Source organism: Pipistrellus hanaki (assembly GCF_964339955.1).
Source record: "Pipistrellus hanaki genome assembly, chromosome: 8".
Lineage (NCBI taxonomy): Eukaryota > Metazoa > Chordata > Mammalia > Chiroptera > Vespertilionidae > Pipistrellus > Pipistrellus hanaki.
In genome coordinates this window covers 74,204,656-74,229,515 of record NC_140510.1, presented here as the reverse complement: position 1 = coordinate 74,229,515, position 24,860 = coordinate 74,204,656, and the positions used below count along the sequence as shown (strand labels likewise).

The window sequence follows — 24,860 nt, the reverse complement described above, 5'->3', positions numbered from 1 at the left end:
AGATTCATCATACAAGCACCAGGCTTTTCCCTCATGCTTTGTAAAATGCTGGGGCAACTCACCATGTATTCGAAGACGAATGTAAGTGTCTCTTTGGTGTGGATTATGTCGTGCAGGAGCACAATATTGGCATGTTTCAGACCCTTCAAAAGAGAAGCTAGAAAAATTCAACAAAACGTTAATTCAAAGAACAATCTCGAAAACACTGCTTTATTGATTTCAAGCAGTATTTATTTTTTAAACATTTCAAAGCAAGCAGTTCTGTTTTTTTATTGCTGGAAATATCTCTTATGAAATAATATTTAAAATGACAAAGTACCTTCATTATTTGTTAAATGGTGAGTCATTGCACTTGCATACCTTACTTTCTTAACAGGCCAGAGCAGTTTGAAAAGAAATATGTTTCCATTTACCCAATCAATTTCATCAAAGCACTCAGAGCACTTTGCAAATGCTGTCCTCTGGGGATCTTATCATCTGTGCTTCAGAATCACAGGAGAGGGGGCCTGAGAGATAAGGCCATTGGGGGAGCAGGAAACGGAGTGCCCTGCCTTCCAGAGCAGGACTTGGCAACGGCAACGCGTGACCATTCTCTAAACTTCAACATCCCCCCGGGGCTCAGCAGAGCTGGTGGGTGGGACTGGGAGAAGGCAGGGATAAGAGCCTGGGATGAAAAATGGTTAAACCAGCATAAACAGTGGAGAGGACTTCTTAAGGGGAGAAGTGCAAACTCTGTGGAAGGAGAAAATGCAAACTTGAAAAGGGGACAGAGCCAAACTTGGGAGCCTAGAGTGAGTGTGTGTGTGTGTGTGTGTGTGTGTGAGTGTGTGTGTGTGGCGGGGGTGGGGGGATGGGGCGGTGCTGAGGGCAGGGGGCGGCCTGAGGACTGTCCCTTGCAGCTCCAATGACAGGTTGCAGGTTGTAGTTTGGTCAGTAAGGGCACCTAGTGGGGAAGTCACCACAAAAGGCCAGTGAGTGCCTGGCTGGGAGGTTATTTATTTCCTTATTTAAATCTTTATTGTTGAAAGCATTGCATAGGTCCTCCTTTCCCGGTTATTAACCTCTCCCAGCCTGCTCCCATCCCCCTTCCTCTGGCAGCGGGGTTTAAAAGCTGTGTCTTTGGGGGTTTCAGAGATGAAACAGAAGGGAAGAGAGCAGAAAAGCCACAAAAAAGGGGTTGAGCCTCAACTGAGTGTCCCCATATGAAGAAACGGAAGGAAAAAAGTAAAACGCAAATAAAACCTCAAAGCCACATTCTGCAGGGGATGCCTGTGTATCATGAATCCGGGCCACCAGCTTTCTTCCGGAACTCGGTGAGATGGACAACAAGCCCAAATGCTCCCTTCCCATTTGGGAACCACTTTACTCCCTTCAGCGACCTGTCCCCATTGTAATGAACCTCTGTCCTTTGGCCTCCTGGCTGTCATTCCCCCTTCCAGCGGGGCCCCTCCACTTTCCTCTGGGGAAGCAGCCCCTCCCCTGCTCAGCTCCTGCTATGCTGGTGGGGCCCACCCACCCCTACCCAAGCCTCTGCTTGTGCCCCAGGCCCGTCCCATCAGAGCACAGCGCCCTGTGCCACGGGGATCGGTTCAGAGACAGGCACAAAGCCCACGCGTGGGAGAGCCCCCCTCTGCCTGTGTCCTCAGGAGAGCAGCGCTCTCTTCTCCACTGCCAGAGCTGAGCTTGTAGGACTCAACCAGGAGCTGCTCCGGCCAGCTCACCCATACCTGGGAATGAAACTGAGACGGAGAAAAGCAGAGTTGGGGATGGCCAGGCCTGGATTCCTGGTGACATCACCGGCTCCTTGCTAGTGTGTAGTTTCCAGATCTCCAAGCCAGCAAATTTCCCTCTTCACTCACCTTAGTGTGAGCTGGCAGCCTCTTACCACCCAAGGAGCCCTCCTCTGTCCGTTAACCCTGCTTTGCTCTGATGACGAGCAGTATCACTTTTCTGTTCGCCCCCTGACTCCTTCTGAGAAAAAGGTATTACTTTACTCTTACACGGCCGTGGCTCTGTGCGTGCAGTTTTACAGGCACCTGCTTCATATCCCTAGACCCAGGCTGGAGGCTGGAGGCGAATAACGGGAGCGGCTTTCTCTTTCAGATCCCGCCACACCACCCGGTACAACGCTCAGCCGAGACTAAGCACTTCATCTATCAAGTATATTTATTGAGTGTCTTAATGCAGAGCTGACTGTGGAGCCAGAAGCCCTCCTATGAATCCTGGCCCTGCCGCTTCCTAGCCAAGGGGGCTCGGGGTGGTATCTCCACCCAAGTCTCAGCCCACTCCCTGCGAGAAAGAGATAGCGTCTTCCCCAGCCTGGCTGCATGGGACTGACAGGAGGGTGGGGTCAGATGCCGGGCGCGCATCCCTGGCAACTGTCAGGCGTCACAAGGCTGCAAATTAGAATGAATATCCCAGCCAACAGGTACTCGGCCCTCCCTTCCACCTCCAGCCCCACCGAATCCCCACTCCCAGATTAATGAATTAAAGTTTTGTGTATGCCAGCTCACAGATACAGGGGACGTTTTGATGGTTGCCAGATGGGAGGGGGGCTGGGGGAAAAGGAGAAGGGATTAAAGCCTGCAAGCTGCCAGTTATGGAAGCAGCCATGGGAATGTACAGTACGGTAAACAGAATGTAGTCAGTAATGCTGTGCTTCACTATGTAGGGGTGTCAGATATGGAGGCTGAACTTATTGGGGTGATCGTTTTATCAGTTATGTAAAAGTCTAATCACGATGTAGCATCCCTGAAACGAATATAATATGGTATTTATTGCATCCAATTGTCATTTAAATTTTTTTAAAATGTTGTTTATATTTGTTTCTGCTAGAGTTTCCAACACCTTCTACACTTGCAATGACTTCTAACCATCAGTTAAACATGCTGCTGGTATTTTATGTGTATTTTTATTTGCAAATTATGTTCATTTTCTCTCTCTATGCGCCGCCCCCTCCTCCCCTCCCCCCCCCCCATTACAAAACACGCACCCAAATTTGATTTTAAATGGATATGGTAAAGCTGGAATTACTAAGAATATTATAAATATATTAAAATTTATTTTTAATACAAAATTTAGTCTCACTTAAATATGATTTTACTAAAATTCCTGATGCTAATTTTTAAAATTATGATGGCGTGTTTGGTTAATTGTAATGGCTCCAAACGATCATTTGCTGAAAAACTCCAAGTCTGATGTTCACTTAGGATGAGGAGCCCTGCGAATATCAGTGCCTATAAATCTTTATTTCATTCCTGCCCTCGTCAACTCACCCTCCCTGGCCCTGCTCTCGTCATATTGCCTTCTGCCTATTCCTTGGACATTTCCAACACATTTCCTCCTTGGTCTTCGCAGTCACCCTGTCGCTGCCTGCATTCTTTTGTCTCAGCTCACTGCATGCCTCCTCCTCACTTTCTTCAGGCCTCTGCTCAGAGTCTAGGCTTCCCTGACACCCCCACCCCAGTGATCTCCATCCCTGTGCCCTGCTTTCTCCTTCTTCACAGAACTGATCACCCCTGGCATATGGTAGCACTTGTTATACTGGTATATTATATACCTGCTTATTGTCTGTTTCCACCCTTAGGAATATAAACTCCATTAAGAGCAGGCACTTTTGTCTTTTGCTTATTGCTATGTCTTCAGTGTCTAGAACCATGGTCGGCAAGCTGGGGCCTGCAAGCCAAATGTGGCTCTTTGGTCCCTGGAGTGTGGCTCTTCCACAAAATACCACGGCCTGGGCGAGTCTATTTTGAAGAAATGGCGTTAGAAGAAGTTTAAGTTTTAAAAAATGTGGCTCTCAAGAGAAATTTCAATCGTTGTACTGTTGATATTTGGCTCTGTTGACTAATGAGTTTGCCGACCACTGGTCTAGAACAACATCTGCTATATTATAAGCATTCAATAAATACTTACTATTGAGTCAGTGGCCACTAATTGCCTAATATCATTTCTATACCTATAATTGGTTGGTATAGGGTGTTTTGGCTAATGGTACTTTTATTTCTTGTTTCTTTTACTTGTCTTCCTCATTAGATTATGACTGTTGGGTTATGGCCATATCTACTACTGCTTTTTTTTTTTTTTTTTTTTTTTTAACACCCAAGAATACTGAAATACTTACAGGGAAACTGTGACTTTTAATGATTAGTAATAGGGAATTTACATGAAAGAGTAGATGATGGTTAAAGTATTTATTTGATGGATATTGTTTAGTCCATCCACTGGAGGAATCTAAAATGCCTACAGCCTCAGACATGTGGGTCTCAAACCAAGAAAAGGAAGATCTTCCTTCTAATTTCAAGGCTGCCTCATAACCTTCAGAGCAGGATGTGGTGTCTTCTACATGTGAAGCAGCCGAGCGATGCAACGCCAACTGGGAAAGGAGAGGTCTTAAAACCAGAGCATCCTGATTCCTGTAAAATTACTGTTTTTATAATTCACGTATTCTGAGTCTACTAATTTTTGTTTCTCTTCAAAGAAAAGACACAAAGATAATTCGGGGAGTCTTTAAAGCTTCAGACAAATGGGATCACGATGGAATTTCTTTGAGGGCTTCCAAAATATTTTTATAATGATGATGATGATGATGATGATGATGATAGCTAACACTCACTGAGCATTTACCACATGCCAGGCATTGTTGTAAGAATTCTGCATATATTAACTTGGTATGATCATGAGAACACCCAGAAAAGCCAAAGAGAAAACCTGAAAAAAAAAAAAAAGCATAACCCCCAAAATCAAGAAAAATAACCTACAACTGAAAGTTATTAAGCATATTTTTAAAATGCAAAGTATTTTTCTTTATTTTTAATATCCTTCAAGGTGTTTAGGATGACTGATTGGTTTAACATTACAAGGAATTTAATTGGATTCTCATATATGTAAGATATCTAATAATTTAGGAAAAAGTTATTTTTATCTTGCAATTATATGAAATATTTAATTTCTTGGTTTTGTTCATTTCATTGGGGTTTGTGGTTCAGTCAAGTTTTTTGAAAATTGATGCTTTGCAGGTGCAATGAGTCATGAAATTTTGAGGTTACTCTACTCTGTTCTGCTTTAGTTTAATTTTTTTAAAACATATTTCTATTGACCTCAGAGAGGAAGAGAGAGGGAGAGAGAGAAACATCAATGATAAGAATCATTGATCGGCTCCTGCATGCTCCCTAATGGGGATTGAGCCCACAATTCAGGCATGTGCCCTTGACCAGAATTGAACCCAGGACATTTCAGTCTTCAGGCCGACACTCTATCCACTGAGCCAAACCAGCTAGGGCTATTCTGCTTTAGTTTATCATCTAAAGGAAAGATGATTACCAGGAAGGACAAGGCTTACTCTCAAAGTCCTAGGGCACAGTTACATATGGTAGCCAATACCCCTTTCTAGGCTGTGAGCTCATCAAGGAATGTCCTGTTCCTGTCCCTATCGTTGCATCTCCAGCCCTCAGCACAGGCCGGCACGTGGTGCTCATAAGGCCTTGTGAATTAATGAAGACCTGTCAGTTGAAATGAGTTTAGGTAAGAGTCAATAATGGAGCCAATTCCTTCCCCAACCCCCACTGGGCATTGAATTAAAAGGAGTTTGTATTTCCTGATGTTGCATTTCCTCTGGCCTAGGTGTCACAGATCCAGTCAGTGAGTCAAGTTATGCATTCCAAGAAAAGAAATCATCAAGGTAAATATTAAAACAAATGCTGAGTAAGTAGTTATCATCCGATTTCTTTGGAACTGTAATGAGATCACATAGCATCATTCTGACAACATTTTGTTTTATAAAAATGTAACTACGCACATGTGAGTAGGCTGTGTCCGCAATGCGGTTTGATTGCACTTAATGAAGAACTTCTTGTCAACCTGACCTGCCCAACCTATCTGTGGTAATCAATGAATCAGCGGTTCTAATCGGTATTCTGTACCTTTCTTACTGTATGACCTTCGGGGAACCTTAGTCTAGTTTTGGCTCATTTTTCTCATATATGAACTGGGAATAATTACTTGGTAATTTTTTTTATTTTTATTTTTTTTTAACTAGAGAATGATCTTAAAAGATTCTTAGCTAAGACTGTTTCTAATTTAAGCACTGCAGTTACTGGTGCTGTAGAGTTCATGATAGAATAAAAAATGACAAGTATGAGATATACATATACATTTTTAAGTGTTTCTTCTGCATTTTGCTTAACATTTATACAAAATGTATCATTAAAAAAACAGATTTTTACTGTTACCGTTGCTAAAGAGAAATGCTCTAGTTAAGAAGTCCTACATTTATCACAATACAATAAATTTTATCTACTACGTAACAATTCTGATTCCTAGTTCTGGGACCTCAGTCAACTTACCTAACCTCTCTAGCGTTCGTTTTCCTTCATCTCTACAACAAAAACAGCACACTTTACCTACTAGAGTTGGTGTAAGGGTTTTTAAAAAGTACAATGTGTGTGTGTGAGTATGTGTGTGTGTGTGAGTGTGTGTGTGTGTGTTGGGGAGAGGGGAATTATGTCATATGCTCAGACATCAGAAAAGGTTAGTTATATGACTGCTTCCTAAAAAATGTTGCTAACAGGCGGAAAGTCCTGGCTTTAAACCAGAAAGTTCTAATTTTTTAGGAAGATATTTAAAATAATACACATTATCAAAATATTGGTGCACAGTTTAATAAAACCAGGGAACATATTCTTAGATAAAAACTTCAAATATCAGCCTACTCCTAGTGGTAAAAATAGACATTTAAAATATAACTCTAGAGCCACTTATGAAAGATCTTCTGAGTGGCTGGAAGGTAGCTAATCCTTTCAGTTAGCAAAGGAATGAGGGTAGAGACTGTGTCCACTGTGTGCACTGCTGTGCATCCGGTGGCCAGCAAAATACCTGGCCATCGCAGGTGCTCAATAAGTTTGTAGCATGAGTGCATAGACCGTGTACACATGTTTGAATGAGAGAGATTTGGTTTGAATTACAGCTATACATTAGAAGAAGAAGAATGGTGATCTTCAAAGGCTGTTCAGAGAATCAAAAGAGGTAATATGGGGAAATTATCTGGCCTGGGAATTAAAATATGCTTCCCTGAGTGCTGTTCATACTTTTGCTAATTTCAATATTACATGTTAAGATCAAATACCTATTCCGAATGACCAGATTATTAAACTGCCACAGGTATTCCGCTTATATAGAGACCATACATACTGTAAAATCATACTCAATAAATCTTTGGCTGCTATAGCATCAGTGCAGCCAAACCGGTCAGGAAAAGCAATTCCTTCTTCAAGGCTTTTTAAAGAAGTCTGCATTACTCGTTCCGTTTTTCTGCTCGTGGCTTTCGGTTGCCTTTTTAGCTGGTGACCCTGGGTTTTAACTAATGGATTCCAGCTGTTCCTATTTTGCCTTCCAGCCCTTCCCATTTAACCTCCCGTCTCCCTGGCCTCGCAGCCTTCAAGTTCTTACAGGGAAAGTGGGCCGGTGCCAATGTTTTCCAAGGAGGCCCTCCCTCTCCGTGAGGGGAGAGGGCAGCTCTACCCAGGGCCCACAGCTCCTGCGCCGCTGGGAAGGGAAACACTCGTCGTTGGAAATTAGATGCCTGGCAACCTGCTGTGTGTCGCAAATCCTTGTGTGGTTTTTAATATTGTAACGTGACGCATTCAGTCAGGTCAGTCCATAAAGCAAGCCTACAGAGTCCACCGTGGGAGCCTACGTGTAATTGCAAGCACCTGCCATGGGGAGCCAACTCCTGGTAAATATGCAATTAAAGGAACGCTTCGCCTACAGAGCAATAGCGGTCCAGCTTTCCCAAACCATGTTGAGAAGCATCGGGTGGCAACCCTGGGGAAAAGATTTGTCAGATATCACCCTTAAAAACTTGGCTGTGGGCAAAGTCTTGGAGTGAGGCAAGTCTGAAGCAACAGACAAGCGCATGGAGGATGGGGTGAACCTGGGACAAGAGTCCCTCCCTCCCTCCCTCTGCTGGTGACCTGGGGACTTGTGTTACATGCAGAAATTCTCCTTGACCTACATCCATCTCTTCCTAAATCTGATCACTCTTTAATGGGGGCCACCAATCAGTGCACTTGTAAATGCAGTTTCCATTATATTAAAGCCGTGCTTTCGTCCAGAATGCACCTGATCCTTCCAGGCGGAATCCCCGGATAACCTGACAGCCAGTTGGCCCTTCCAGTTGCATTCAGAGGAACACATTTCCCAGGGGCTCTGAAAGACCTTTGAAAGTGGCATCAAATTCGGTTATAAACTCATTTTCTGAATTGCTTTTTTCCCCCCACGGCTGTTTGCATAACCCGTCCTTCCAAGCTCCTTTCAAAATCTACCGACTCCATTAGCCACACGGATGCTAACTGGTTCTCATCTCAGTGTGTGTTGTGTGTTTTTTTTAACCTCCATTATAACACTGGTTGTAACTGGAACCATCTGCTCTGTTACATCTGAAAATGATATTGAGCAAAGATCGGGCTTTTTCTTCTCATCCATCACCACCCCCGACGGTGGTGCACGCAGGATGTGCACGTACAGAAGGGAAGGGAGAAGGAAGCAGTTCAACGAGGGGAGAGTGAGGCCAGGGAAGAGCCATTTCTCTGGGTTTTCGATGAAATGGACAGCAATCTCATTCTCATTTTATTTCAAATGGCTCCTGTAAAAGGTTAATAAATGAAATTTTAAAGATTTATATTCACTATAGTGGTTTTTTGGGGATGAACAAGTCATCACTGAGGGAAATAAAACAAGAATGGAATGATAATGGCCAGCATTTGTTGAATTCTGAAAATGGACCCTGTGATTAGTGCTCTAAATGCTTATTCTCATAACAACTCAAAGAAATAGGTGATATTATTATCCTCTTCCTTCAATAACCCAAATCTTAAATAGGTAATCTACCCACAGTCACAATACTAATTGGTAGATCTAAGATTCAAACCCAAGTCCATCCTCAGCCACTTGCTATACTCCCCAGGGTACAGAGACAATACAGGCACAACACTAAACATACATACCTTCCCAAAGAGTTTTTCGAATGCTATCTAAACCACTTATTATTTTGAGGTAAATTGTTTACTAAGAATTTATGTAATTATGTTATTAATTTTATCTTTTATATGGATTTTTTTCTGAGGTTATCAAATATAACACTTAGTATGGGACCAAACACATAAGAAGATACTGTAAGTAAATACTCATTATTGAGTTTATAGTCTTGGTCAACTAATACAATACTTTTGAGTCTTAATTTCCTCAAAAATGAGTAGCAAAATGATAGTGTAAATATACTTGAAAAACTGCTCTGAAGAACAAAATTACAACTATAATATTACTTCTAGAAATATCAGAACTAGATATTGAATAGATAGACTCAATGCATTCCCTCTCATCCCTCTCCCCCTCAAATTAACGAATTAAAACATATTGGTTAGGACCATTTCACTCTTCTTACCTTCTCGGATGGCTGTAAATGGGACTCCTTCCTCTTCATTCATGCTGATGACTTTTAAAGCCACTAGTTGTTTGTTTATTCTGGAAGAATGGGGGGGGGGGGGAGGGCGCACATTAAGATGGCTCATTACAATTTATCATAATTAAGTTTTCCTTCCAAATATATTCTAGCATACGAATCCACACATTTTCAAAATAAAAAGTCTTAAAAGTCATATAACATGTATATGTATACAAAAACATTTCTTCTCTTTACCAAAGTGATCCATGTTCATTCTAAAAATAATTTGGAGAATGCGGAAATCAGAGAATGCCCCCACCCCTAATCAGATCCTTCCTCATAATATGTTGATGTCTATTGTTCCTTTTATTTTCCTTTGTGCACTTATCTCAGCCATCCTTATCATCCTTTGCATACTTATTTCAGCCATTCTTATTTTTCATCCGAGTTATTGTACTAACCTCCTAACAATCTCCTTGCTTGTACATAAACAACCAATTAACACATATTTTGTATGTTTTATGAGTTGTATATTGCATTCTTACAATAAAGTAAGCTAGAGAAAAGCAAAGCAAATGTTACTAAGGAAATCCTAAGGAGAAAATACATTTACGGGATTTGTTGAAAAAAAATCTGTGTGTAAGCGGACCCGTGTTGTTCGAGAGTCAGCTGCAAACTGTGTGCACATGGAAGACAAAATGCACACGTGCACAAAAGTGGTAGAGTACAGATGACCTTTAAGTCTTAAACATTCATTTGCTGGTATATATTACCTTTTCTTTTTATAGCATTTATGACTTTTCCATCTTATTTCAAAATGTTTTTTTACAGTAGCTATTACTTCTTTTTATTTCTTCTGAAGTCGATCAGTAGATGTATAAATTTATTAAAGCAATCAAGTTTTTATCTTAGTCTTCTTCTAAATTGAGATTTAATTGGCATATGTTGTGCAAGTTAAAGGTGTACAATGTATTGATTTGATGCATTTATATATTGCAATATGATTACCACGATTTCTTTAGTTCTTGCCTAATGTCCTTTTTCTGCTCCAGGATCCCATCCAGAATACCAGATTACATGTAGTTGTTGTGTCTCTTTAGGCTCCTCTTGGCTGTGACAATTTTCCAGACTTTCCTTGTTTTTGAGCACCTTGGCACTTTAGTGGAGAATTTTGTAGGGTACCTCTCTATTGGAGGTTTTCTTATGATCATAACACTGGGGTTAGGAGTTTTGAGGAGGTAGAGTACTGTTTTCATCACACCATAGTAAGGGCACATATCATCATAATTATGGTTTTTGATGTTGGCTTTAATCACCTGCCTGAGGTAACGTTTGTCAGATTTCTTCCCTGTAGTTATCTCCCACCCACACCCCCCAACACTATATTTAGGGAAGAATGTCTCACACTTAAGGAGTGAGGAGCTGTGCTCCACCTCCTTGAGGGTAGGATAGCTACACATTTGTAGGGTTTGTTTTTAGAAGCGTGCTTTTGTCTTAATTTTTTTGGCCTATCTATTATATATATATATATATATATAAAAGCCAAATATGCAAAGTGTCCCCTGGGGAATTCAACTGCCCAGAGTTCAATCGATCGCTATGATGTGTGCTGACCACCAGGGGGCAGCATAGAATGAAGGAAGGCCCTGGTCAGTAGCCAGCAGTTGCTAGGGACACTACCCATACACAAATTTTGTGCACTGGGCCTCTAGTTTACAGATAAAAAGGATTATCTCATTTTAACTTATATTTTTGTACTTGTGAAACTGAATTTTCATATATGTTTTGGTCTTTTCTGTTCTTTTATGATTTGCCTTATTTCCCCACCTTTTTACTAAACTATTTTGCATATACTCTCCAACAATTTCTTTTGTTTGCCTTATCATGTCTTTGAAAGGTTTAACTTTAAAAACTTTATGATGTTCAACACTTTCTAAAATGCTCCCCCACCCCCGAACCATGTAACCTGCTTCAGTGCCTGGGCCTATTAACAGAGGTCAGGCTATGGTTCAAGGTCACAGTTTGCTTTGGCATGGGGCACTACAAAATGTTTTATTCAGAACATAGCTCTGTGAAATTCTCCCCACCCCTCCAAAAAAGTGTTTTGGTCAAATATGCTTAGAAAATCCTTTATACTTTAAAATTTTTCTCAGCCTTTCTTAGATAGTACTGGTATACATGAACATTTTAAAGATGTGGAGAGCATCTACAATGAAGGTGGCATTTTAGTTTGTTCCAGGGTTCTCAGTGTCAATTTTACCAAAGTAACTCTTTCAATAAAACCTTTATTAAGGTATCTCATAATTGGGGCTTTGTAGAACATACTTGGACAGATGGGGTACCATGGACGCTGCCAATCTTTCCTTACGAATTCTGAACCTTCCCTTAAGTATTATGTACACACAGAATTCTCTTATCTAGTCTTCTAGTTCCTGGATTTTTTTATTATTATTATTATTATTATTATTATTATTTAACTCTTTAACCCACTGGGAATTTGTATTTCCAAGTTGCTAACAATTGTCCCAGCTCCATTTATTGGACCATCTTCTTTTCCTTGCTGCTTTGAATTGCCACCATGATTATATATGAGGTCTTACTAATACTTGGATTTGTGAGTATTCTGGACTTTTAAAAACTCATACTTCTTTGATCTGTCTTTTCTTATACTTGTGCTACACTATTTTAATTATTGTAGGTTTTGAACACACTTACAATGCAGTAAGACTCTAACTTAGAGAATTATTAACATCTTTGCACTATTAGATGTTCTAATCCAAATATCCTTACAACAGTCCCTGGGATGATCTACAAGACCCTATACACCTGTCCTACTGCAACTGCGTCTTCTCCCTGCCTTCATCTGTTTCCACTCTCCCCTCCCAGCACCAGGCCTGCTCCTGCCTCAGAGATTTCTCACCTGCTGTTCCTCTGCCTGAAGCTCTTCCACTAACCATGTGCACAGCTCACACCTCCCTGTGCCAGAGTCTGTTCAAGTGTTCCCTTCTCAGTGTGGCCTCCTCCAATCACTGTATTTAAAATAGTAATCCACCCGTCATCCCTCTTCCCTGTTTTATCCTTTTTCAAAGCACTTTTTTCTCTGACAAACTCAGTATTTTACTAAGTTTAATAATTGCCTATCTCAGCTGAAACTGGTTTGGCTGAGAGTCAGCCTGTGGACTGAAAGGTCCCAGGTTCAATTCCGGTCAAGGGTATGAACCTTGGTTGCAGGCACATCCCCGGTAGGGGGTGTGCAGGAGGCAGCTGATCAATGTTTCTCTCATCGATGTTTCTAACTCTCTATCCCTCTCCCTTCCTCTCTGTAAAAAAATCAATAAAATATATTTAATAAAAAAAATAATAATTGCCTATCTCATCCCCCACTAGAAAGTATAATCCATATGAGCAGTGTGTTTTGTCTCCTTCTTAGAGGAACCCTTAGTGGCTACAGTAGTGCCTGGCACACAGTGGGTGCTTAAAAAATAGTAGACTGAATGAGTGCCTGTATGGGGAAAAAATGAATGCCCTATGGCTCTTAAAGTGTTTTCTGTCCCTTAATAAATCTTTATATAAACCCTGCCTACTTGTTGAAGCTAATGATTTTTGTTACTGCTACTGTGAGAGTAACTTCTACCACTATATTTCCTCTTAAATGGTTATTGTTAATACATAAAGACAACTTTTGATAAGGATATTTCTATTTCTTAACTGATCTTACTGTTTATCATACTGATTTTGATAGTTTCTTGGGTTTTTAGGTAGACAATTCTATAACCCAAAAAAGTGATATTCACTCTTCTTTTCCTCATTGTGTTGGCTAGAACATTAATTTTATTTAACTATAAAAGATAACGACATTCTTGCCTATCTCTAACTTGATGGTGCTGTCTCTCTAGTAATTAGCAACAGCAACAACAAAAAGCGTGTGGGCTATTGATGTAAAATATTCTATAACACTAGAGGCCTGGTGAATGAAAATTCACGCACTGAAGAGGGTGGTCCCTCAGCCTGGCCTGCCCCTTCTCACAGTCCAGGAGCCCTCAGGGGCAGGAGGCAACCCGGCGATCAGGGGAAGGCGATACCTCCATCACACCTCTGCTGCTGCCACTGCTGACAGCGCAAGCCTCGGCCGACCCTGGTTACCTGAGCCTCGGGCAGCCCTGGTTGGCTGGGGGGCTGAAGGGACTGGAGAACTCTGGAGGCAGGCGCCCAGGCCACCATCTTGTGGCTGTGGGTGTTGCCAACTTTGAGGGTGTGACAGTCAATTAGCATATTTTCTCCTTACTGGCTGTAGGTGCTGCCATCTTTGTGAGGCAGTTAATTTGTATATCCCCTCTTTATTAGATAGAATAGTGAGGAAGTATCATCCCATTCCTTTTTTTGCTCAGAATTTAAAAAACTAGTAGTTGATGTTGAATTGTTATCACATGCCTTTTTGGCATCGATCTCTATGGTACTTTAACAGTTGCTCTTAAATTACATATATAATGAATGCCTTTGTGCTGAGGAGTAAAGCGGAAAGTTTTGGTGATCTTTCTTCCCCATCCCAGTATCAACCACTGGAAGTATCTGCTTCTAAGAATATCTTGTGTATTTTTCCAGACTCCACTATGCACATACAAATTTATGTATGTATAGTAAGTACATTTGAGTGCTTTTTTTCTAAATTAGATCACAGAGCACATATTGATCTTTAACTTGCTTTCGGTCTCTTAAAATATTGGACATCTCCCTTGACAGTTTGGCTCAGCATAGAGTGTTAGCCTTCAGACTGAAGTGTCCCATTTCGATTCTGATCAAGGGCACATACCTTGGTCGAACCATTTTATTTTTTAACATCAAAGTGACATAAAGAAATCAGACCTCCAACTTTTTTTTTTTTTTTTTTTTTTTTTTTTTTTTTACTAAAAAGCAGTGGAGTTCACAGATCTTTCATATATGTTTGACAAAGTTTATTGTTAGCCAAATGGGCACTTGGCATCTGGATTAGCAGTATTTTTATTCTTCAGCCATTTTGTTTATTTTACGAGTGTAGAAAACACAGGGTTAATCATTTTTTGCATGTACCATGCTTTGTAGAAATGAACTTCAGTTTCTTTTCTGAGGGCAAAGTGGAAGAATGAAGGAGCACATGCAAGGCCACCATTGCAAACTTCCACTGTGTTTTAGGGGGTATATGAAAAGCACTTCAGAGACATCTTACCAACTGAGCTTCTTTGGGTCAGTCAGTAGTAGAGGGAGTCTACTTTGAATTGAATACAAGAGAAGAAACGCTGATAAAACATTTTAGTGGGCTGATCTTAATTGGGGCAGGAGAAATTTGCTTTTCTTGCAAGGTTGCTTAAGTCATCATGTCTCTCCCTGTTGGCCAATGGTGTCTTGCACGGATCCCGAACTTCTGCTACGGGTCACCTGGCTTTACAATGTCAAACCAGCGGGAAGGACCCTCATCTCTAAAGTCTCTCCAGCTATGAGTCACCCACCTGCTAATCCCCTTGTAAACCGTAGCATAGGAACCTTCACCCAGCTTCTCCAAGTTCAAGTAGGATGAGGCTGCCCCAAAAGGGAGGAGGCTCTTCGTCGGCTTAAAGGGAACAGGTAGGGGTGAGAGGTGGGAAAGGAAGAAAAAAGGAAAAAAAGAAAGAAAGAAAGAAAGAAAGAGCACTTTTGTTTTTTTAGTGTTGACTTTTACCCCCCAGAGGAATTTTCTAGAATGTACTTGGAAGGTCAGCTCAGTAATTGCCCTGGAAGTGGGGCCAGCCTCCCTGGACAAGCACACATGAAATCCTCTTGATCAGCATCAGCTGCTCACTCACCCACTGAAAGCCCTGCCTCAGATCCTCTTCCTGAAAAGACTCACTGTTACTCCGTGGCCTTTTACTCTTGAGCTTCCGGGCATGGGCAGCCTGACGTCCCCGGGGGCGAAATGAAGTCATGGAACATGATGCTTCCTTAAGGTCCGTCAGCTAGAGGAGAGAGGAAAGTGCAGGAGTAAAACGTATGCAAAGTCGAGACCTAGTGGCTGGCTTCAACAATTCTTTCATTTTCCTTTTTGCCTGATTTTCATGTTTCAAATATTTTCTAGGCTTCAGTACCCTCATAAGGCACTTATCCTGAAGGTCAGATCACTTGAAAACACACACACAAAATTTTTTTTAATGATATCCATTGTTAAAACACTACATTCTTTTAAAAAATTTCTTTATTGATTAAGGTATCACATATTTGTCCTCTTCCCCCCATTCTCATCCCACACCCCTCCCACACATGCCCCCGCCCCCTGTTGTCCTTGACCACTGGTTAGGTTCATATGTGTGCATACAAGTCCTTTGGTTGATTTCTCCCCTTTATCCACACCCTCCCCTACCCACCCTCTGAGGTCCCACAGTCTGATCCATGCCTCCTTGTCTCTGGGTCTGTTCAAGTTCATCAGTCTATGTTGAAACACTACATTCTTTCTTCACCTAAAAATATCTTTGAAAACTTAGGCTGACCTAAATTTCTTATCTCTGTTTAACTCACTCTTCCATCTCTCTCCACCCCTCCACCCCCCCATGTCCCCTTCAGTTATTCCTGCAGGGGATAATTTTCTAGTATGCATTGCTCATCACCACGAGCTGATTCCTGAACATGGAAACCCACAGCATAGCAACACCGCAGCGTGCTTTTCACAGGGGCAGCCCTAGCCCTGCACTTGGGAACTGGAGAGGTTTCAAGAGAATAACACCCGGTTTCTCCGCCTCAAGGTCCATGGAGTTCCAGGCAGCCCAGAGCCTAGGGGATATTTTTTTCCCTTTTGGTTTACAAAGCACAACTCCAGACTTGATAACAATGGCTATAAATCCCCCTGTGACTTTAACAGCAACGTCTTTTTATTGGTTGAGACCTACCGCAGAGCCAGCAGACCCTGCCTGCCCGCCAGAGAAGGGAGCCAGCCTCTCCTGCTGATGGCACAGGGAGATGCTGCGGCGTGGGGACCAGTACCTGGATGGCAGCCTCGGCGCCGGTGCTGGCGGGCGCTCTCCTCTGACAGCCGCGCGCGTCGCCCCCCTCCCCGCAGCGATGGCAGCCGCAGCCGGGCCGCAGCGTCTTGGCGCACAGCTCCTGGCCCATCGTCTCCAGGCTCCGGAGCCGGCGCGCCCCGAGCCCCGGCCTCTCCGTCCCCGGCCCCTGCCTTCCTGCCAGAGGTCAGCCGCGCCGCCCGAGCTTTCACATGACTCGCATGCGGGCTCCGCTGGGGCGGCCTCATGACTTCAGCAGTTTCCCTCCTGGTCGGCGGGAGAGCGCACCCATTGGAACCCTGTGCACCCCGGGAAGCAGGCCGGCTGCGATTGGGTGCGATGCCACTGGGCTCCGTTACGTTCAGACTGCAGCCCCAGGTGAGCTCCGAGGGTGCACAGAGTCTTGATGCATCCGCGGCGCTTGTCCATGTGAATAATCATGATAGGAATTATGGAAGTGGACGCGTGGAGAGGTGTGTTTCTCCCTGCCTTTTCTCTGAGAGCATTTTGCTTTCCAGACTTTAAAACGGATCTGCAACCTAGCCAGTTCTTCAAAGTCAAGGCAGCCACAGAATCATAACACGGGGAAAGGTGCAGATACTGACTCCATCACTTCACCTTCAAGCAATAGTGTACCCGAGACGGGTAGTCATTCATTCACTCATTCAATTCATTCATTCAAAAACTATCTGAGTCCCTGTGTTGTTCTTTTTTTAAAAAAAATATATTTTATTGATTTTTTACAGAGTGGAAGGGAGAAGGACAGAGAGTTAGATACATCGATGAGAGAGAATAATCGATCAGCCGCTTCCTGCACACCCCCTATTGGGGATGTGCCCGCAACCAAGGTACATGCCCTTGACTGGAATTGAACTTGAGACCCTTCAGTCCGCAGGCCAACGCTCTATCCACTGAGCCAAACCGGTTAGGGCTCCAGTGCTGTTCTTATGACACAGATATAATACAGACACCGCTGCCCGCTGGCAGAGAGAGAGAGAGAGAGAGAGAGGAGTTTGCATAAAATATCTTCTTCTTTTCCTTTGTCCTTCCCTCTTCCCCGCCTTCCTTTCACATCCATGGAATTAATGTTTACTATATTAATAGCATGCCACATCAAGGATCTAGCTTAAGCTAGCTTGTAGCCTTTGAACAGAACGTTTTACTTTCATAGACTCCTAAGGTGGGTTATTGCCACTATAATGTACTAACCTGAGTGAGACAGAATGTAGGACACACACACACAATCATCATCATTAAAGGGGAAAAATGAGGTTTGTCTGTTATCACAACAATATTTATGTATATTGGACATATGAGCCGCACAATGGTTTAAAAAAACCTTTCAGATAATTTATTATGATAATGTATTAAAATTTTATTTTAATATTGCCAAAAGAGAAAATACCTAGAACAGGCCAATTCAAGGAGTCAGTAAAATTAGAGACATGTAGTTTTTTGTTTTGTTGTTTTGTTTTTAGGCGACTACTTAGATTAATACAAAAAAAAAAGAGATAAAATAGTATTTGGTTAAAGATGATTTAACTTTTGATTGACAGCCCAGAATGAGAAAAGCTAATTTCTCAGAATATTTCATAATTCTTTTAGAATTTATCACAATTAGGTTATATTTTGTCAGAAATGGTGATTTCTTCCTAAAAGGAGATTGTCAATGCTATCATACAAAAGTTATATCCCAGACAAGGTTTGAGACAGTTTTTCATTATCACCCTCATAACTTTTCTAATTTTTAAATGGTTAGTATATGAATTAGCCTAGGGGGTAATTCACCTAAGTCACAAGTTGCTGAAATAGTATAGCTTGACTTTTTTTCCTTCATTTTTTATTAAGGTATTATATGTGTACGTATCTTACCATTGCCTCCCCATCCCATACATGCCCTCACCCCCCAGACTTTTGCGTCCATTAGTTATGCTTATATGCATGCATACAAGTCCTTCAGTTGATCTCTTATCTCCCCTATATCTCCCTAACCTTCCCGCTGTAATTTGACAGTCTGTTGCTTTTCTGTCTCTGTATCTATCTTTTTGTTCATCAGTTTATAATGTTCTTTATTACCCATAAATGAGTGAGATCATGTGGTGTTTTTCTTTCATTGACTGGCTTATTTCACTCAGCATGATGTTCTCCAATTCCATCCAGGTTGCTGCAAATGATAAGAATTCCTTCTTTTTTATGGCAGCATAGTATTCCGTTGTGTAGATGTACCATAGTTTTCTGACCCAATCATTTGCTGACAGGGACCTAGGCTGTTTCCAAATCTTAGCTATGGTGAATTGTGCTGCTATAAACATAGGGGTGCATATATCATTTTTGATTAGTGTTTCTAGTTTCTTAGGATATATTCCTAGGAGTGGGATTATTGGGTCAAAGGGGAGTTCCATTTTCAGTTTTTTGAGGAAACTCCATACTGTTTTCCTCAGTGGTTGCACCAGTCTGCATTCCCACCAGCAGTGCACGAGGGTTCCTTTTTATCCGCATTCTCACAAACACTTGTTTGTTAATTTGTTGATGATACCATTCTGATAGGTGTGAGATGGTACTTCATTGTCGTTTTGATTTTCATCTCTCTTGATTTTCTTAAAGGTTTAAAATGCTCTGTTTTGATACTAAAATGGGCTACTGAGAGAAATTGTAAACCCTTCAGTTTTTCAAAAATAAAATAATTCATGCTTTGCCTAAAGTCAATTGACTATTTTTTTAAAGTATATTTTTATTGATTTCAGAGAGGAAGAAGAGGGAGAGAGAGATGTAGAAACGTCAATGATGAGAGAGAATCATTGATTGGCTGTCTCCTGCACACCACACACTTGGGATAGAACCCACAACCCAGGCATGTGCCCTGACTTGGAATCAAACTGTGACCTCCTGGTTGATAGGTTGGTGCTCAACTATTGAGTCATGCCAGCTGCGCAGGATATGTTTTTATTGAGAAAGAAAGGGCGAGAGCGAGAACTAGCATGTGAGAGAGAGAGAGAGAGAGAGAGAGAGAGAGAGAGAGATTAATATAAGAGAGAAACATGGATTGGTTGCCTCCTGTAAGTGCTTAAGTGCCCTGACTGTAGATGAAACCCATAGTCTACTAGTATGTGCCCTGGCTGGGAATCGAACCTACAACCTTTTGGTGCACAGGGTGGTGCTCCCAACTGAGCCATACACCAAGACTGATGTAGTTTTGACTAAAGAAAAAAATTTTCATATGAATCTAATGAAGTGTCTAGATCTCATACCGAATTACAAGAAACACAGAGGATAGAGAAGTTAAATAATACAAGAAAGCAAACAGCGATATTAGAAAAAATGAATAACCTGATTTATCTAACAGATCAATGACATAAAAAAAGAAGATAATTCAGAAATCTTAAGAGCTTCAACTAATGCAATATGTAGACCTTGTTTGAATCCTGATTAGAACAAATCAACTGTAAAACATCTCTCTCGCCAATCAGCTTTAGTGAGGCATTGTGGACAAATAATGTTGTATATATTTAAGGTATACAAGATTATGTTTTGATATATATGTTCATTGTGAAATGTTTACCACAATCAAGCTAATTAACTTGTCTGTCCCTGCACATAGTTAATTTTTTTTGTTTGCAAGAACAATTAGGAGCAGTTATTTTAGCAAATTTCAAGTATGCAATACAGTATTGCTCACTATAATCACCCTGCTGAGTATCTCCAGAATTGATTCAGCCTGCAAATCTGAATTATATATAGATATCTTTGACCAATATTTCCCCATTTCCCCCATGCCCCAGCCCCTGGTAACCATGCCCTATAAAATGACATTTCTGGGGCAAATATGAAAAATTAAATATGGTATTAGATGATCTTAAGAATTATTTTTAATTTTGCATGGTAATTATGTTTGAAGACAATCGTACAGTTAAAAATGCATGCTAAATATTTATAGGCAGAATGATATAATTTCCTTGTTCCAGAAAAATAATGTTGGAAATAAAAATAACAAAACTGGTAAAAATGTTGATGAATGTTTAAGCTAGATGGTGGTTTAATGGTGATTCACTTTTGTGTATTTAAGAATTTTCTAAATAAGAAAGTGGAAAAAAATATTATTTTTTAAAAATATGTTTTTATTCATTTTTAGAGAGAGAAGGGAGAGAGATAAAGTGACAGAAACATCACTGATCGGCTGCCTCCTATTCGCCCCTCCACCAGACACTGAGTCCAAAACCCGGGGCATGTGACCTGACCAGGAATCCAACCTTGACCTCTTGGTTCTTGGGTCAACACACTGGCTGGGCAAAAGCAATATTCTTAAAAACCCATTTCCATGAAATCCATACATTTTGATTATTTATTTATCTCTTTATATTCATTTCTGCCTACTTCTAGTGTGTGTGTGTGTGTGTGTGTGTGTGTGTGTGTGTGTGTCTTCAGATAAAACTACAATAGTAATTTGACCACCAAAGGGAGTCTTGCTCCCCTATAGGTGGAAATCAGGAGATGAGGCAAAAAAAATCCAAAGGGTGGAGAGAAAGAAGAAAGGGAGTGAGCGTGGTGCACCAGGGGAACATGGGCTCACACCAGCGTGGCTCCTCCACACTGCCGCTGGGTCAGGCTTATAAGCGAGGGGCTCTTCACGCAGGTGCAGAGGGAGCTCTTAGCTTTCCAGGTTCCTCCCATTGGCTGGTATCTACTGGAGCAGGTGCAGAGCAGAGCTCTAAAGAGAAACTTTAAACTTATCCAGGAGAGATTTAAAAACAAAACAAACAAACAAACAAACACTAACCAAAGAACATTCCCATCTGCTTAGGAGAGGCTCGGCCTATCTCAGTAGTACGGTAGTAGTAGTGGTGGTAGTAGTATTGATAATAGTAGTAGCAGTAGTAGTAATCACAGTAACAGCTTGCTCTGCGTCAGGGTCCTGCTGATCCTCCAGCTCCATGACAGTGAGTAAGCATCATGAGTATCCCCACTTCATCATGAGGCTCCTGAGTCGCAGAGAATTTATGCAACTTTCTCAAGGCTACTAATCGAGCAAATAGTAAAAAAAAAAAAAAAAAATCTGTAAAGACTAATGAATCTTCCAAATTTCATTTAATGAGGAGACACTGATCACTGAATTTGCACAAAAAGCAAAAATTCTCTGTTTGGTCTCATTTCTCATTTCTCATTAGTGATTGAAATTAGTGATTCTATTTAAGGTGAACCAGTAACAGTCAAGTGACTCTGTTCACTAATCAAAACTCATGTGACACCATCTTTGGTTCAAATAACAGCTACAGAGTATGATTCTGAAATCTGTTACGTCTCTCGTCTTCCTGGAGTACTTTCAACTCTTGTTTCCCTCAAAACGTTTACAAGCGGGGAGTGCTGTCTGCTGGCCATAGCAGAACTGCAAGCACGTGGTGTCTGCGTCTCCTTTGTAACTACAGGCATCTGTGGTCCTTCTTTACATCCGATTGTCACCGCGTGTCAGTGTGCTATTTGTGCACTTGTACTCAGTTTTCACGAGGAGGTCGATGGTAGAAGTTCCAGTGCTACCTTCCATCTCCACTGCCTTCGAGAAAGACTAGGGTTCAAAACGAAGGAGTTAATGAGAAAAAAAAAATGTGGAGCAAGATGGCCATGTTTCCAAATGTCCCAAGTTCTCACTGATTTAAGAAAACTCCTTACAGCCCTTGGAAATCTCTGCTCAGAAATGCCAAATGCCCCAGTTCCAGTCCTCTGGCTTTAAGCTCCGTGCTCCTGGCTGTAACGCTAGATTCCGTCTCCCTCTCGGGCTCTCCCCACATCCTGGCCTTCACTTGGAAAGAGTAGTTAAACCTGCTGTGGATCAAAACTGTGAGCTACGGATGGAACGCTCACGAGTGCTGAGCGATTCCATATGTGGAGTCCACCCTCTGGAACTACTGGGGAGCAATGACAGGTTAAAAGAGACATTTCACAGGCAGGTACGGAAAGCTAATTGCAAGGTGTTCCTGTGACACTATGGGTTAGCTTGTGAAATAGCGCAATTAGACCGAGCACGGCCCAAAAAGGACCCTTTGTCTGAAACGACACGGGAATCTTCAGGAATCTGTGGATGCAGGGAAAGTGGGAGACTCCCTGTTTGTAGGATAAAATAAAACTGTGCTTCTGCAGACCAGATGTTTTCTGTTGTTATTTGCATTTGTAGGATTGCTTTGTCCTCCTTTCTGGAGTCAAGCCATTGAGGGAAAATTCCAGAAATGACTTGAACTGAGGATCTGTGGCCCACGGAAATAGAGGACACCAATTTAATATTTCATCTCCCACTTTCAACATACTGACATGGTTTTTAAAAGAGTGGTTTAGCCAAAGCTGGTTTGGCTTGGTGGATAGAGCGTCAGTCTGCGAACTGAAAGGTCCCAGGTTCGATTCCCGTCAAGGGCATGTACTTCGGTTGTGGGCACATCCCCAGTAGGGGGTGTGCAGGAGGCATCTAGTCAATGTTTCTAACTCTCTATCCCTCTCCCTTCCTCTCTGTAAAAAAATCAATAATATATATATATATATATATATATATATATATATATATATATATATATATTTTAAAGAGTGATTTAATGTTCCTTTAACAAAGAATAGATTTGTAAATGTAGGAGAGTCAGGTCCCACGGTGAGGCAACTCGCTACATATTTAGTGAAAGACTCCTGACTATCGGTAGGGGGGAAAGTGACTAATAATAAGGCAAACACATGGTTTACTTGTAATTTACTCATAACAATTCCGCCGTCAGACGCATTAAATAATTTGCCTAGGGCCACACAAGAAAAAAGTGGTGAAATCAGGATTTGAGCTAAGGCAGAGCAGCTTCAAAGTCCATACTTTACACCTACTTCACTTTCCTTCTTGAGACAAATTAAGAACTGGGAGATAGTAAGTCACACCAGAGAGTTTCCACACCTGTTCTTGGTCCCCCCTTCCTCTACTAGGCAGTTCCACCTGATATGGCTACCATTTGATTTGATCTGTTCGAAGCAAGCACTTCATATACATCATCTCATTTAAATTCTGTGATATAGATATTTACCACCCCAATTTTATTTAATTTTTTTATTTTAAAAAATATTTTTATTGATTTTTTTTTACAGAGAGGTAGGGAGAAGGGTAGAGAGTTAGAAACATCAATGCGAGAGAAACATCCATCAGCTGCCTTCTGCACCCACAACCAAGGTACATGCCCTTGACCAGAATCGAACCTGGGACCTTTCAGTCCAAGGCCGACGCTCTATCCACTGAGCCAAACCAGTTAAGGCTACCATCCCAATTTTAGATGAAAAAAAATGGGGATTGTCCAAAGTTTCTTAGAGTGCAAGTGTCAGGATTTAAACCCACTGGTATTGACTTTAGGATCTATGCTCTTCACCACACAGTGAGTACCCTTCTCCCTGAACCATAGCACCCCGGGTTTCTGTTTCTTGCTTCTCAGAATGGGATCCTAAACTCCATGGAAGAACTTCCTTTCGACAGGAAACACGCCTCCCTGACAGCAGAAGCTGAGGTGCACGCCCTCCCTCTGCAGTTTTCACTCCGAGCCTCTCTTCCCACAGCCCCCTGGACAATGTACACGGGGACAGGCAGCTCACTGTAGAAGTGCTCTGACTAAAGAATAAGGACGCCTGCGTACAATCTGCCACTGTGCGTTTCTATGAAATACATTAAATGCTTCCAGAACTTTCTTTAACATTGCCCTGAGGTTTCTTGCATCTTGCTGAAGAGTAGCACATTCCACAGTACTAGGCACAGTAGAACTTTAGTACTGATTGTTACTGTACTTTAAAATGTACATGTATTGTGGGTACATAAATACAAATAAACACAACTTACAGAAACCTAACTTGTGAATTTCTGATTCTCACAAACTGTTATGGAGGAGCCTCTGTGACCCTCTCCCCATCTCCATCCCAGGATGCCTGGCGCCTGCTATCCCAATTCCAGAAAGCAGCCAGCCTGTGCCAACAGCACCACTCGGTGGCCAGGATGGAGAACTGAACAAATCCACTTTCTTTTCCTTAAGAGAAGACTCCTCCAAACCCCAAATCTCTCCTCCCACCACAATTCACCTCAGTTGTTGTTGTTAATCCTCAGCTAAGGATACTCTATCTATCTATCTATCTATCTATCTATCTATCTATCTATCTATCTATCTATCTATCTATCTATCTATCATCTCCAGAGAGAGCGGAAGGCAGTGGGGGGCGGGGAAGGGGAGAGAGAAACATTGATGTGAGAGAGACATATCAATCAGTTGCCTCCTGAAAGTAGGATTCAACCTGCAATCCAGGAACATGCCCTTGGCCAAGAATCAAACCCTTGACCCTTCAGTATGTGGGGCTGATGCCCTAACTACTGACTACACCACCCCACCCATCACTTCAGTTTTCTCTGTGCTTTGCCACTCACAGCCAAG

At 41.8% G+C, this 24,860-nt stretch overlaps 1 protein-coding gene across 5 annotated transcripts in view; it reads right to left on the bottom strand.

Moving 5' to 3' along the window:
- Positions 1-16,802, bottom strand: part of CDK15 (cyclin dependent kinase 15) — a 73,321-nt gene extending 56,519 nt beyond the window's left edge. For 2 of the 5 annotated variants that reach the window (XM_084892143.1, XM_084892144.1), the window contains exons 1-5: positions 16,424-16,802; positions 15,256-15,405; positions 14,923-15,023; positions 9,440-9,519; positions 63-157 (exon numbers count right to left, since the gene is read on the bottom strand). In XM_084892143.1, coding sequence (XP_084748269.1) covers positions 63-157; positions 9,440-9,519; positions 14,923-15,023; positions 15,256-15,405; positions 16,424-16,552 — 555 coding nt within the window. In that variant the 5' untranslated portion in view covers positions 16,553-16,802. Of the gene's footprint in view, positions 1-62; positions 158-9,439; positions 9,520-14,922; positions 15,024-15,255; positions 15,406-15,810; positions 15,866-16,423 lie in introns of those variants that run through there. The other 3 variants (XM_084892146.1, XM_084892147.1, XM_084892145.1) reach the window with 3 other exon arrangements.
- Between the last annotated feature and the right edge of the window lie 8,058 nt (positions 16,803-24,860).